Source organism: Barbatula barbatula (genome assembly GCF_947034865.1).
Source record: "Barbatula barbatula genome assembly, chromosome: 25".
In the NCBI taxonomy this organism is placed as follows: Eukaryota; Metazoa; Chordata; class Actinopteri; order Cypriniformes; family Nemacheilidae; genus Barbatula; species Barbatula barbatula.
This window is the reverse complement of record NC_136788.1, coordinates 8,111,002-8,124,868: the sequence shown is the minus strand read 5'-3', so window position 1 is coordinate 8,124,868 and position 13,867 is coordinate 8,111,002. Positions and strand designations below refer to the sequence as shown.

At 36.5% G+C, this 13,867-nt stretch overlaps 3 protein-coding genes across 4 annotated transcripts in view; 2 read left to right on the top strand and 1 right to left on the bottom strand.

Annotated features, from left to right (window-relative positions):
* The first annotated feature begins 1,059 nt into the window (after positions 1 to 1,059).
* lactb (lactamase, beta) lies at positions 1,060 to 7,462 on the top strand. Of its 2 annotated transcripts, none has more exons than XM_079450426.1 (6): positions 1,060 to 1,542; positions 3,710 to 3,776; positions 3,890 to 4,080; positions 4,171 to 4,486; positions 4,831 to 4,996; positions 6,733 to 7,462. In XM_079450426.1, the coding sequence occupies exons 1-6, from the start codon at positions 1,186 to 1,188 to the stop codon at positions 7,253 to 7,255; spliced, it is 1,620 nt and encodes a 539-aa protein (XP_079306552.1). In that variant the 5' UTR covers positions 1,060 to 1,185; the 3' UTR covers positions 7,256 to 7,462. The 2 variants fall into 2 exon arrangements, with proteins under 2 accessions (XP_079306552.1, XP_079306551.1); XM_079450425.1 differs by having other exon boundaries at positions 1,061 to 1,548; positions 6,733 to 7,461.
* Positions 7,463 to 8,286: 824 nt separating this feature from the next.
* Positions 8,287 to 12,533, bottom strand: nrg4 (neuregulin 4). Its single transcript, XM_079450444.1, has 5 exons — positions 12,480 to 12,533; positions 11,589 to 11,664; positions 11,017 to 11,110; positions 10,455 to 10,607; positions 8,287 to 9,665 (listed from the first exon to the last, which is right to left on the bottom strand). The coding sequence occupies exons 2-5, from the start codon at positions 11,596 to 11,598 to the stop codon at positions 9,596 to 9,598; spliced, it is 327 nt and encodes a 108-aa protein (XP_079306570.1). The 5' UTR covers positions 11,599 to 11,664; positions 12,480 to 12,533; the 3' UTR covers positions 8,287 to 9,595.
* Positions 12,534 to 13,001: 468 nt separating this feature from the next.
* LOC306890886 (transmembrane protein 266-like) overlaps positions 13,002 to 13,867 on the top strand; it is a gene marked incomplete at both ends in the record, with an annotated part of 40,311 nt that continues 39,445 nt past the window's right edge. Inside the window, one exon of the mRNA XM_079450902.1 lies at positions 13,002 to 13,027. Coding sequence (XP_079307028.1) covers positions 13,002 to 13,027 — 26 coding nt within the window. The remainder of the gene's footprint in view (positions 13,028 to 13,867) is intronic.

Genomic DNA, 13,867 nt, shown 5'->3' with positions numbered 1-13,867 from the left:
GCACAGACAAATGAACAGTTAAGGAAGTACGACTTCATTAATGTTAACAAGGTAGTCATGTCTGTTAACTGACTTTTTAAAATCTGAAGCCATTTCTCTGCATAAACATATTTCTCTGCATAAACATCATATGTGTATATATATGGAGTGTTTAAAAAGCATGCAACACCTTTCATGTCCACTTCTGTATGTTTGCACCGTTAAAACCACATGATTACAAAACCATACCTTTGTAATGTAATTTTTTGTAATGTCAAGACTACATTGTTTAAATATATGCCACAGGTGCTGTTGGTCATTGTGTTACTACCATGCAAGGTTATGATGCCTTATCGGTTTATTGACTCGAGCTTTATCAACCATTTAAAATGTAAATAAACTATCAGAGTCTATGTCTGTCATGTAACAGTCGACTGTGTACTTTAGATACCAGATATACTCACTTTTTAACCAATACATAGGTTATGCAGACCTATTCAAATGAAACCAATGAACGCACAAACAATAAGCAGAAACAAAGTAAACCTGTTTTTGTGAAATGCATTAAAATACTTTCACCTCTTTAATTGCATTTTCATTATAAACAGATTATAAGTACAATGGACATATTCACGGTTCAATCAATCAGAAATCACATTAAATAATAAAGGATAAGTGATCGTGTTGTTGTCTTACAAACTGTTCTTTGAAACAAGTCGTTTAAAATACAGTGCAATATGTTGATCGATCTTTTATGATGAGTGTATATATAAATATTAAACATTTTTATGCAACTTGTTACACGGACATTTGTTTAGCGGAAGTAGATTGCAGTCTCAATTTGCACGGCAGATTCCTGACGTCTGATTGGCTTGCCGTACGTCATCAGCTGACTTGTAAGACGCATCCGAATTCTTTATAATAAAGGTCTTTATACGTCTGGGGCAGTCAAAGCATAAATGCTCCAGCTGAGAAATTGATTATTTATTACTTATTAATTCTAAAATAAATGTAATATTTATTTTTATATATGTTATAGCCTTTTCCAATTATTTGACATATAAATCGACGCATGGCTTTTATTCTGGTAAATAATGCAAGCTGTTTAGACCTGTGTGCATTACCTTCAAACTAGCGTGAATTCTTGTAGTCCTTTTTTTATTGTTTTTTAAACACACGGAGTATATTATTAATTGTAAATCAATCATGTATCGGCTACTGTGTTCATCAAGGGGATTCAAATGCACACACAGATGCAAATACAATGCAGAAAAATCCGAGCGCTTCGTGTCTTTGTTGACTTCCAGATTGAAGTACAGAGATCAGTTAATGATGCGAAGATTCATGTCGACACCGAGAAGATCTGATTTCTCCAACAACAGACAGTCCTTGTGGTTACTGGGCATCGGGACAGGTTTTGTTCTGGCTCTGGGTCTGAAATATGGCGACTTTGTGTCCGAACGCTGTGAATGTGACGTGCAGAAAAAAACAAACAGAACTCAGACTGACACAAAGTACACAGCCGCTATACAAACCAGCAGAGACCTGATACAGCGGATAAAGGTACAGGTATCACATCAACCTTGGTATTTGTGTAACTCCTTTTCTTGCTTTAATTTGCGTTGACGGTAATGTTATTTAACGAAACGTAAACATAATAGTTTATTTAACAAAACGCGATAGTTTATTTTTAAAAAAGTGTGCGCGTGCGTGTGTGAGAAATTTAGGTATTTATAATATGATTGGTTGAGTATATGGAATGAAAGTCTGAATGTTTATGAAAATCGTGAAAACTGAAAGTATTGAAACTTGAATATATGGAAACAAACTTTTGAGTGAAAGTATGAATATATATGATTGGTTTAATATATGGAATGAAACTCTGAATATGTGGATTGAAACTTGAATATATGGAATGAAAATAGAATATATTGAATGATATAATGAATATAAGGATTGAAACTTGAATATATGGAATGAAACTATTGAATGACAGTATGATATATGGAATGAAAATAGAATATATTGAATGAAATAATTAATATATGGATTGAAACTTGAATATATGGAAACAAACTATTAAATGACAGTATGAATATATATGATTGGTTTAATATATGGAATGAAACTATTGAATGACAGTATGGATATATATGATTGGTTTAATATATGGAATGAAAGGATTGAAACTTGAATATATGGAATGAAACTATTGAATGACAGTATGAATATTTATGATTGGTTTAATATATGGAATGAAAGGATTGAAACTTGAAACTATTAAATGAAAGTAGCAATATATGGAATGAAACTATTGAATGAAAATAGAATATATTGAATGAAATAATGAATATATAGATTGAAACTTGAATATATGGAAACAAACTATGAAATGACAGTGTGAATATATATGATTGGTTTAATATATGGAATGAAACTATTGAATGACAGTATGGATATATATGATTGGTTTAATATATGGAATGAAAGGATTGAAACTTGAATATATGGAATGAAACTATTGAATGACAGTATGGATATATATGATTGGTTTAATATATGGAATGAAAGGATAGAAACTTGAATATATGGAAACAAACTATGAAATGACAGTATGAATATATATGATTGGTTTAATATATGGAATGAAAGTCTGAATATATGGTATGAAAAAAAAAAATATATATACACTGCTCAAAAAAATAAAGGGAACACCTAAATCACACTATATTAGATCTAAATAAAAAATCCATGTTAAATCTCTTTACATACATACTTTGCATAACTTGCGAGAACAAAGTAATGTGCCAATGGTCAATGAAAGCCAAAATTATAAACACCTCCAGGGCATGATTTACAGTAAAATCACTGTAAAAAAATGAAATATTGGCTCATTCAACTTTGAAAGTTTTACCACAGTAACTCATAATGTTAGTCAGTAATGTGCATGGTCCTACGTGCCCGTATGAACTCCCTGCAATGTCAAGGGTGTACTCCTGATGAGATGGCACATGGTCTCCTGTGAAATCTCCTCTCAGACCTGGATCAGAGCATAAGTGAGCTCCTGGGCAGTCTATGGTGCTACTTAATGGCTTTGGATACATGAGATCCCAGAGGTTCTCAACTGGATTTAGGTCTGGGGAACGTGAGGGGCCAGTCAGTGTCATCAATGCCTTCATCATCCAGAAACAGCCTAGAGACTCTGGCATATAAGATCGGGTATTATCCTGCACCAGGAGGGCTCTGCACTGCACCAGCATAAGATCTGATAATAGAGTTGAGGATTTCATCCCAATACGTCATAGCACGTGGAGGTCTCTAAGAACCTCTGAGAATGGTCCTCCCCAGACCACCCTTATTGTTTCTTCTCCAGTGTACCTGTTGTCACTTTTATTTGCACCAAAACTAGTGAAAATGGTTCATTGATAGTCCTGAGGGTTAACTGACTTGGTGTTGAGCTGTGATGATCAGGTGTTCCCTTTATTTTTTTGAGCAGTGTATATATGCATATATATATATATATATATATATGTATATATACATATTCTCTGTTTACACAAAATCTTAAAACTTTATATCATGTATAAACATTATATATAGTATTTAAAATATATATTATATATATATATATTTTGGGATGAAATATGACTGACCCACTGCTTTATTTTACCAAATGTCTTACAGTAAAGTTCAGAATGACCTACGGATATGAAATTCTATGATTTTTCAGGATGAAGTTGGAGCTCCAGGGATAGTTGTTGGTGTTTCTGTGGATGGCAGTCCAGTCTGGTGTGAAGGTATATCTCTGGGTTTCTGTCTTTTATTTCACATTTAAACCTAGTTTAATCTCAAACTCTAATAGCTGTTCAATGGCTATAAATGTTACAAGACTATGAATGCTGTTTTGTAGGGGTTGGCTATGCAGATCTGGAGAACAGAGTGCCTTGTAGTCCAGAAACAGTCATGAGAATCGCCAGCATCAGTAAACCTCTGACCGCGGCAGCCATTGCTCGACTTTGGGAGGAGGGCAAGATAAATCTTGATGCCCCTGTGCAAAAGTACGTCCCTGAGTTCCCAGAAAAAATATTTGAGGGAGAAAAAGTGAGTGCATCTGTTTTTACTTTATTTGGTTCAATTTGCGATTTTGTGTAACTCATAGCCAAAGTGTTTCGGAATTTGTCCTTAAACCAGGTCACGATAACATCTCGGATGCTTCTGTCTCACTTGAGTGGCATCCGTCACTACGAAAAAGACGCTAAGAAAGTGAGAGAGGACAAAGAGAAAGCAAAGCGGCTTCTGAAGCCCTCAGAGAAGAAAGACGAGAAGGACACTGGCGAAAACAAAGAGAAGCCACAAACAGAGGACAGCAGCGCTAAAAGCAAAGAGGCTAAAGGACGTCAGAGAAAAAAAGAGTTTGAGCAGAAGGAGTACTACCTCAAAGACACCTTTGAGAATGTCATCCAGGCTTTGGATTTATTCAAAGACGATCCTTTGATTTTTAAACCCGGTATGCTTGTGTCCATGCATCGAACAAAGCATAGTTAATGTCTCCCAAATTGTATTTAAACTGAATGTCCACTACACATTGTAAGGATTTTTTTCTAGATCTCTTCATCTTGACTTAAAAAAATTATTTAATTTCTGGGTAAACTTTTTTATTATTTATCTTCATGATATTCTAATGGAAAAGAAACAGGAACACAAAAGGACAGCACCTTTTATTTAAGTATCTTTTTTGTTCTTAACACAAAGCTATCACATGGCTACACAGATCATATGGGGGGTTTTATCATACTTTTTCTTGCAAAACATAGCAATAAAATTCATGAAAGTGTCGTTCTCTGACCCTAGGTACTACATTCCTGTATTCGACACATGCCTTTACACTGCTGAGCGCCGTGGTGGAGAGTGCAACCGGTCGGCGCTTCCTCGACCACATGATGATGATGTTCCGCGAGCTGGGCATGCTCAACACCGTTCCGGATGAGAACGACCCCATCATTTACAACCGCTCAAGGTACTTTAAGAGATGCTGAAATCATGTTGAAATTCTCCATTCTTGTGCATAAAAATATTATTCATAACGTATGTGAATGCTTACCATTCAAATCTATGTTGATATTCTGGTCCTTAGATATGGCTTGTTCTCTCAAATACAGTCTAATCGGTATTTGCTGAATGTTTTTATGTCCATGATGCCCAAATTTTTTTATATAAACCAATGATCAGGACCACTTCAAAAAATACGGGGAGTTTCTCTGGATTTGGTTCCAGAATCCACAAGGGGGCTTGTCGATGGATAATTATTTTGAGTAAATGTTGTATATAAGTGTTCATGATTTTAGGAATTTTGCATATAATCTTATTTACAATTAAATTTTGGATGTATGTACGTACAGTATATATTTAGATTACTGTTTGTTGACCTTGCTGGTCTCTATTGGCTTCAGTATGGTCTATACAGTATGCGCACGTTTGGGCTATATTCACATGTTCACAGGAACAACCCTAGGCTTTTTCCGTAAGGGGAGACCTAAAGCAGAGAGAAATGGAAACTGAGAAAATAGTTAAATTTAGCAGATGCTGTACATTGCGGCACACCGCAGTGGTATATAGAAGTGGTGTTCTACCGTATTTGAATGTTATGACGACTTGTAAACTTATAACGCTTTTTCTTTACAATGTTAAACATGCTGACGTATTAGGTATTATTTCTGTGCTTGATACGCTCCCCCTAGGTTCGTATAGGTTTTGGAAAGTTTTTTTCGAACATAACATTTTTTACGTAACATCTTTTTTTAGTCCCTTAAAGCACGCCCACGCGTCAACCGACGAGTGATAGGAAGACCTGCTTACCATCAAGATTGGCTGTGCCATGTCAAGATTGGCTGCGCTGTGGGCCTGCAGCTCGTTACTCTTGCTATAGTGAGAGAAGTTGAGGTGTGTTTGTTTGTTCATGGCATTTTAGTGATGGATGTTAAAACTGTGGATATAACGCTAGATTTGGAGATCGTTTGAAACTGATAGATGGAGCACTAAAAGATGCCGGTCAGGAACCACACCGCAACAGTAAGTCAAACTAAGTCATATGTCTGTGCTTTGTTGGCAATCGGCACGTACGTGCATAATGTGAACAACACAAACTTATAGTGAATCAAAACAGTTATGCAGGGCTAATGGGATGATGTACTGTGAGCTTGTGATTTAGTTCTTCCACCTGCACATCCCAGGATGTTGTCTGTTTTCGAAAATAAACGTACAGCTGTATCTATCTTTTATAAATGTGATCAAACTAAATACACTTCGAAGATACGAAGGTTGCAAGGTTGTAGGTAGTCGAGATTAATATGAGATTTGCAGAAACAGTGCGTTCAACCGGACCTTTAAGTCTCCTCAACCGGAAACTGCTATAGGGTTCTTCCTGTGAAACGTGGGAGTAACAAATAAAAAAAAGTACACTAACCCTCTTCTCTCAACGGGTAGTGGTCTGGCTTTTGTTGAAACTAGTTACTTTGTATTAGCACCTAATGTACTATTGCTCTTTTATGACATATCGCTTATTGCTCCCAGAACTTTTTGTAAGTCGCTTTGGATAAAAGCGTCTGCTAAATGACTTTGAGGTTTTGTAACACATATAATGTGAGACCTGTGACATGGCAAATGTAATATGTTGTATTAGAGGTTCCTAAATGAGCTAAAGCAGCAGTTACCACAAATGATGGTAAATGCGATAACATCACCTCTCTCCTCCAGATTCTACCATCTAAATAAGAAAGGTCGTATTGTGAACTGCCCCTACGTAGACAATTCATACAAATGGGCCGGAGGTGGGTTTCTGTCCACTGTTGGGGACCTTCTGGTCTTTGGAAACGCTTTGCTCTACAGCTATCAGATTGCAGAACTGAAAAACACAGACGGACTGCTCCCTGGTTTCCTCAAACCCCGGACGGTCAAAGCCATGTGGGCGCCGGTGGACAAAACCGAAGCATCGTGGGATAAAGACGGAATGTACGCCCAGGGATGGCTGGTCGTGGAGAAGCTGCAGAAATATGGCCAGTGCCGCAATCGCAGACATTACGTCTCGCACACAGGGGGCGCTGTGGGGGCCAGTAGCGTTTTACTGGTGTTACCCAGAGAGTGCTCACAGGGCGCTGATGGGAAGCGTGACCCTCCACAAGGGGTGGTGGTGACCATCATCACCAACATGCAGTCAGTCGGGCTCAATACAACCGCTCTGAAGATCGCCCAGGAGTTCGACAGCGCCAGGGACATATAAAATGAAGTCTGATTGTTAGTTACAAAAGTTTGTACATACACTGCAGTATTTGTTTGTCTTACGTGAGGTGTTCCTATGTTTGCAATGCTGAGGTGTTGCCATGCCTCGGTTTTTATTGCACTGTTGTGCCAAGTGATCGTTTTGATAGATACAAATGTGATCCGTCTAATATGTTTAATACATAATAAACGTACTATTAAAATCATAAGATTTGGTCAGCTTGGTCATTATTCGTATTTATAACGCGTGTATTTCTTCGATAGACGGGACATGCGTTCAGCAATGTGTTTATGTAAGTGACTGTTAATGACATCACAGGAGACTGTGTTTTAAATAGCATACATTTTTGCAGTATGATGTATGCATATGACTGAAATACTGTAGCTCACAGTGCAAAGACCTGACTGCCAAGAGTTAGGATATTTTATCACAAAAATCCATCCAAAGCACCTACAATTTGTGTCCTAGTTGATCATATTTTTGGCATGCGGAACTACAGTGCTCGGTACACCCCAATTCTTTAATAACACTTCGTGAACTAGGATTTTCAAATACGAAAAATAATGTATAGGATTTGATTTTTGAGGCAGTACAGTGACAGTCTTGTTTGCCTGATACTTTTGATTTGCTTTAGACTTGTTTTTGTACTTCATCACTAGATGGAGACACTGTCAACAGTTCCCGACAAGGCATGTGCAAATCGTGGCTCATGTTTGTCATTGTGACAGTTGTCAATGTACCTTCTTTTTGCTTCAATATATGTAAAGTGAAATAATTGACATGCCTTTAATTGTTCAAAGTGTCTCAATCATCAGCAGTTTGTGCTTCAGTCAGGTTCACATGACATTATTGTCGTGAGGTTTCATGAGTACAGAAGTATGTCACTTTCTGTCAGTGACACAACGTTTTTGATGTAGCTAACATCATAAACAGGTTTGTGTAGCTTATTTAATTATAAAAAAAAATGTATGCATTTATGTTTGGTTGCAGAACTTCACACAGGATACTGGCCGTGTAACCACTCGTGAATTCACAGCTCCAGTTCTCCTTTTAATTGCAGAGAAAACATCCGTCCAGAATATTGATATTCAGGAATAAAATAAAACAAGGTGAGTAAAAAATGATACAGTATTTTCTTTGTTTTTGGGGTAAAATGTTCCTTAACCGTTCAAATATTCATACATTCACTCTCAAGTTGTTCCAAACAAAAATCTGTTGAACACAAAGATATTTGGAACAATTTAATTCCTGGGACATCATTGGCTACCATAGTAGGACAAATGATTGTAGGCATAACATGTAGTATTCATGACCGAATTTTCATTTTTACATGAGTATCCCTTTAACCCAAACATGTCACACCCTATAAGAGGTTGTAATTTCAATAGGCACAATCTGAAAAGTGGGGGACACTTTAATAAAACATATTACACTGTAAAATCCCATAGAAACTGCTGGGGCACTAACAACTGTAAATTAAGGTAAGTAAAAGTTACACGTTTTCATTTAACATAAATCTTTTGCAGCTTTCAACATTTTTAATTTGTTACTTTAATGTTACATATTTACCCCATTACTAAAATACGCCAACAGTCTTCAAAATAAAGCAGTAAAATAATTTGTTACAGTGTAGGAGTATACAAAATATGCAAAATAACATTCATGCATAATGTTTTTTTAAATAACCATCTTGTTTAAATGTGGTGTTTTTTTCATTAGTCACCTATGTGCAGTCCAATGATTTGTATAATTAGTAGGGCTCATTGTTTTGTGTATATTGTTTAATGTATTTTATATTTGTAGCAATATGTGCTATTTTACCGCATTATTTGTGGTACATTTATTTGGTATTAACCGTGCAAACATGACTGTTGACACTTTATTGCACCATTGATCATTGTGACTAAAAATATCCCCATAAAGTAAATTACTACCTTTCTTAAGGATGCTGCCTGTACAGAAAAGCAACATGAATTTTCACAAAATTCATGTGGCTTTTCTGTAGGGGTGTGTCTTGAAATGTATTTTTTTGATCTAAAGTAAATATTCATTTCTGTGGAATCTGCACCCTCAAAACGAACTTTTAAATGAATGTTGTATGTGACAGAACTATTTAGTAAGTTTTAACAAAGAGAGATGGTTCGGTATGTGATACTTTGAGCTACTAAACCAAAGATATGTGCAAACTGACACATTTTCACATGCGAGACCAGAAGACCTCCACAGGTAATGCTCACTCTTCTCAATCATAGCGGTTTCACTGCTGTTTGCCTCTTTTAATTCAAATGAGTCCACGTTTCATATTCCTCCGTGAGTCGAATCACACAGCAATATAAAATATCACACTGTTGAATTGTCTCTCCAGCACTTTTCTTCAGGTTTCGGTTGCCTTTGGGCGGATCTCTTCATCCTGGTAATAAACAGACAGTAAAGGTTTTTTAGGATGTTTTTTACACACTGATCATCATACTTGGCCGGACATAACTGCCCGGTTTAGTGGAACACAACCCATATATATTTGATAACTTTTCATTTCATTAAGTCAACAGAGATTAAAAACTTTCAAGCAACAAAAAAAGAACATAAATATAGCACACAACTACTTCAGGAAACTTGTTATACAATGTAAAACTTTGCTGTAGTTTTGCAGCAGGTTTGCCAGTAACTTACTGTAGGTTGAATTACTTTCCTATTAGTACTGTTTTCAATTTGAGTTCAACTTTACTTAAACCAAAATTAAAACACTTTGACTTTTGAGATTCAAAATGAGCAAGAAGAGACGGTCTCATTACTGGCATTGGCACAGCAACACTGCAAAAAAAATGAATTTCTTCCTAAGCATTTTTTTCTCTAGTTCAAAATAAAACTTGCATTTACATAACAAGATCTAAGATATTTTGTCTTGTTTTATGAAAGAACATATAAGAACTACTTGGAATATTTAAAACTCAATCGTAATTTAAATTTACAGTAACAAAGTTTTAGGTTTTGCAAGTTTTACACCAATCACTTAGATTACTTTTAAGGTACATTTTTGGTTCCGTTGACCTCCATTGTTTGGAGAAAAATGTGGTTGGACATTCTTTTGAGTTCTGCAGAAGAAAGTCAAACTGGCCCGTAACGGCATCAGGGCGAGAACATGTTGACAAAAAGTAATATCGTAACCTGAATTAAGTGTAAAAACCAGTGTATCACTCACTTGTAGATGTAATATATGACCACGCAGAGCACTACTACGATGAGAAGCACGATGATGATTACAGCTGCGATCATTCCCTTCTCCTCACTGCTGTGTGAGAAACTGAACAGCTGAAACTGCTCACATCTGCTGCCCTCATAGTTTGCACTGCACCTACAGGACAGCAACCAGCACCGGTGTTACGTGTCAGATTATTAGATTCATATATGATTCACACTGACCCCAAAAGGTATTTGGACACTTCAGGCACATATAAATAGAATTCAACCCATTGCGGTAGATAATGATATATCTTACAGTGGCATTGTTTTTTTAAAAGCAATCGAGACAATTCATAGACATATGACAATAAAACAAAATAATGAAAGTGAAATGATAGTTTAAAGAGAAGTTAGCTCTGACACAGATCTAGCATAATTCTTTTGCTGCGGCCACAGTATATTTTGCCAACTCATGCTATAACTGTACATTTTTGCAATCTTGTTCTTTAAACTTTTTCTAGGCCTCATTGTCACGTCTTATAGTTATACTTATACAGAAAATTACGTACATGTTTACTTACATACAAGTGGGTGTAGAAACGGAGGGTATTCTAAAGCACGTTCCTCCATTCATACAAAAGTTGGCTTCTAACCCAGTGCAAGGGTCCCCATGTTCTTAAAAGAAATAAACAATGTAAGTGAATATAGATGGAATAGAAGATGCATTATTTATTTAGGTTACTCTTTTTTTTTTACTAGCATCTTCTTATTTCGCATGAATTCACTGAAACAAGAGATGCACCGATATTTTGGCCAATAATTGGTTTCAGTCGATAAAAGCACTGGTTTATAAACAGGCAAAGATCATGGCCAATATATAAATGTTAGGAAAAATCAGCAGTTCGATGTTCAATATTAATAGTCCCAAAGTAAAGAAATATGAATTTACTCTTTAGAATCTGATCACCATCGGCAGCTATCACTCTGAATAATCGGCATTTCGGTGCATCGCTTATAGATACATGATATTATGTGATCACATGAGTTTATTTTCACTTTGGAGATACAGCATTAGTAAAAATTATGTTGTCATTTGTCTACGTTGTATTTTTTACTGTATACTTAAAAAAACTACATGTTTGTGTTTTATTACCTGCCATCATTGAAATGACTGAATCAATTTTGCTGTCTTATCTGAATTATATCTTAGAGCAGACACGTACGATCACCTGAGAAAAAAAACACTTTGCATGATTACAGATGAAGTGCATCACACTATTGACAGTGACTTGACAGTAGGTTACTAACGTAATAACTTAAAATAAAAGAAGTTGCCTTCTGTGTCTAAATTCAGATAGAATTGGTGCCTTATGTATTACATATATACCGCACATATTTTAGAATAATACCTTAATTAGCCTACTTTATATAAAGTGTGACAATATTTAAATTATGTAGTTTAAAATGTAATTTCCAAATGTTGAACATGAAATAAGTAATTTCAAACTCCAAAGACAAATTTTAAGAATGAAAAGAAAGATTTCTTTAATAACTAAACTATTTCTCTTCGACTACATAGAGCACATTGAGAGCTTTGGCTCTCTGATTTGCAACATTTCTTAATGGTCTCTTAAAGAGAAAACACCTACTGTCGTAACCTCGCGTGTTTTCTTGAGTTTCAGGAAATCTCAACAATATCAAACATTGAGCTCAGATATGTCAATACTGCAATCAAAATCGATATAAACTCCAACATTTGAGTCAAATGTGTGTTGTGCAATCCGCATATTTTAGTTCTATACATTAACTCTAGTTTAGAAGATACTTGATTCTGAAACCCAATTGAGAAAGTCATGACTGCATCTGAGTTAAGAAAGAGCAGCACGGCTGATAAAAGGTTATCTCCGGGAATCGCTAACTGCAAACAATATTTCTATATACAATAACATGTCTGTCTCAAGACTCACCAAAGCTTCAGTGTTTAATGCTGACTTGATATCCTGAAGACATGCTGTGTTTTAATGGAAAATTAAGAAAGACTCACCTTCTAGGTCAAATCCAGTATAGGTGAGTCACCTCGTCTTCCTCAAATAACTCTAAAGCTCAACGTCACCATGGGGATTGCAGTCACACATGCGTAGTGGGCGGATCTCTGAGCACAGAAATGTTGTGATTGCTGTTTGTCCACATTTTGTGAATGGAACGATTCTCATTAGTTCAGACGTACGTTGGCAGAACAACGTCGAGAGTTCATTTACAGGGAATTACCCGGTGTTGCATCACAAATTACATTTTTGTGGTGTAGAAAGTAGTTTCATGAGGCACATGCCATATTTTCATCATTTTTTTCTTTGCTGTTTAGCTTGAGCAAGTAAAATCTAATGTTTTGTTAGACTTCTGGTTTCTTCAGATCTATTTTTAGAAGCTGTGTGGAGGTGTAAGTGTTGCTTAAACTAGCGTTACGAGCAGGTGTGGTCCAAAAATCATCTAGTCTCAGAGACTGCTTTGCTCTGTTTGTGTAAGCCGGCTGAGTTTGGTGTCACTCTCAGGTATGTCAAGTATGCTAATGGAGAGGTTCTGTGAACGCTACAGGTATGTGAGGAATCGTGGGAACTTTGCAGACTGTAATCAGTTTGTTTACATTCCTTGCTTAAATGGAACGTGAAAGACAAAAGATGACGTGGTATCGAGTCGTCGAAAACCGTTAGAACGGGATTGTGATATTTCTGTAATAATTGAATGCCAAAGACCCAAAACTGTACACAATGAATGGAACAAAACTATATGTTTATTGTCGTGATTTGGCAGGAGAAGAGCCCAAGTGCAGGTAGCGGTGGTACAGAAAAACAGCGGTGGTACAGAACTTTATTTAATATAAAACAGAAACCCACGATGGGGAACAAATCCAGAACAGAAAACTAAACAGAAACAAAAGACTTCCCTCGAGGGGCAGGAGTGAAAGAAACAGGATAACTAAACTCACTTACTAGACAAACATCTACAGGCAATTTAAAGACATGGGGCAAGGTACATCAAGGCACATGGCAAGGAGATTAGCAAACATCACAAAACGAACTAGCACAGGAGAATAGACACAAGGGCATCGTAAAGGGTATCTAACAAGAGAGTTAACAATGGGCAGGTGTAGGTATTGAAACACGAGAGGGGCGGGGCCAAAGTCGAGACACAAGAAAGCGCATGGCATGTCTAATACCAACAATGCCATGTCTTTCTCACACTAGACACGTGGGTTTGTTATGATCCTGCCACAAGATTGAGAATACTACTGTATGTCTAGGAGAGGCAGAATCATGACTGACCCCCCCCCCCTTAAGGAATGATATCCTGACGTTCCTCAAGGGGCAGGACAAAACAAGACAGACTGGGAGGCAGACAAAATCCAACCAAATATGTCGAACATCAACAATGGCA

Excerpts from the sequence above, each read along its gene's own strand:
- lactb (XM_079450425.1), top strand. The coding sequence starts at position 1,186 with ATGTATCGGCTACTGTGTTCATCAAGGGGATTCAAATGCACACACAGA. Across the intron at positions 4,487-4,830 it reads TCCTTTGATTTTTAAACCCG|GTACTACATTCCTGTATTCG; the intron begins GTATGCTTGTGT and ends CTCTGACCCTAG. Across the intron at positions 4,997-6,732 it reads ATCATTTACAACCGCTCAAG|ATTCTACCATCTAAATAAGA; the intron begins GTACTTTAAGAG and ends TCTCTCCTCCAG.
- nrg4 (XM_079450444.1), bottom strand. Across the intron at positions 10,608-11,016 it reads GTTTCTACACCCACTTGTAT|GTGCAGTGCAAACTATGAGG; the intron begins GTAAGTAAACAT and ends GCTGTCCTGTAG. Across the intron at positions 9,666-10,454 it reads GTCATATATTACATCTACAA|GATGAAGAGATCCGCCCAAA; the intron begins GTGAGTGATACA and ends GTTTATTACCAG.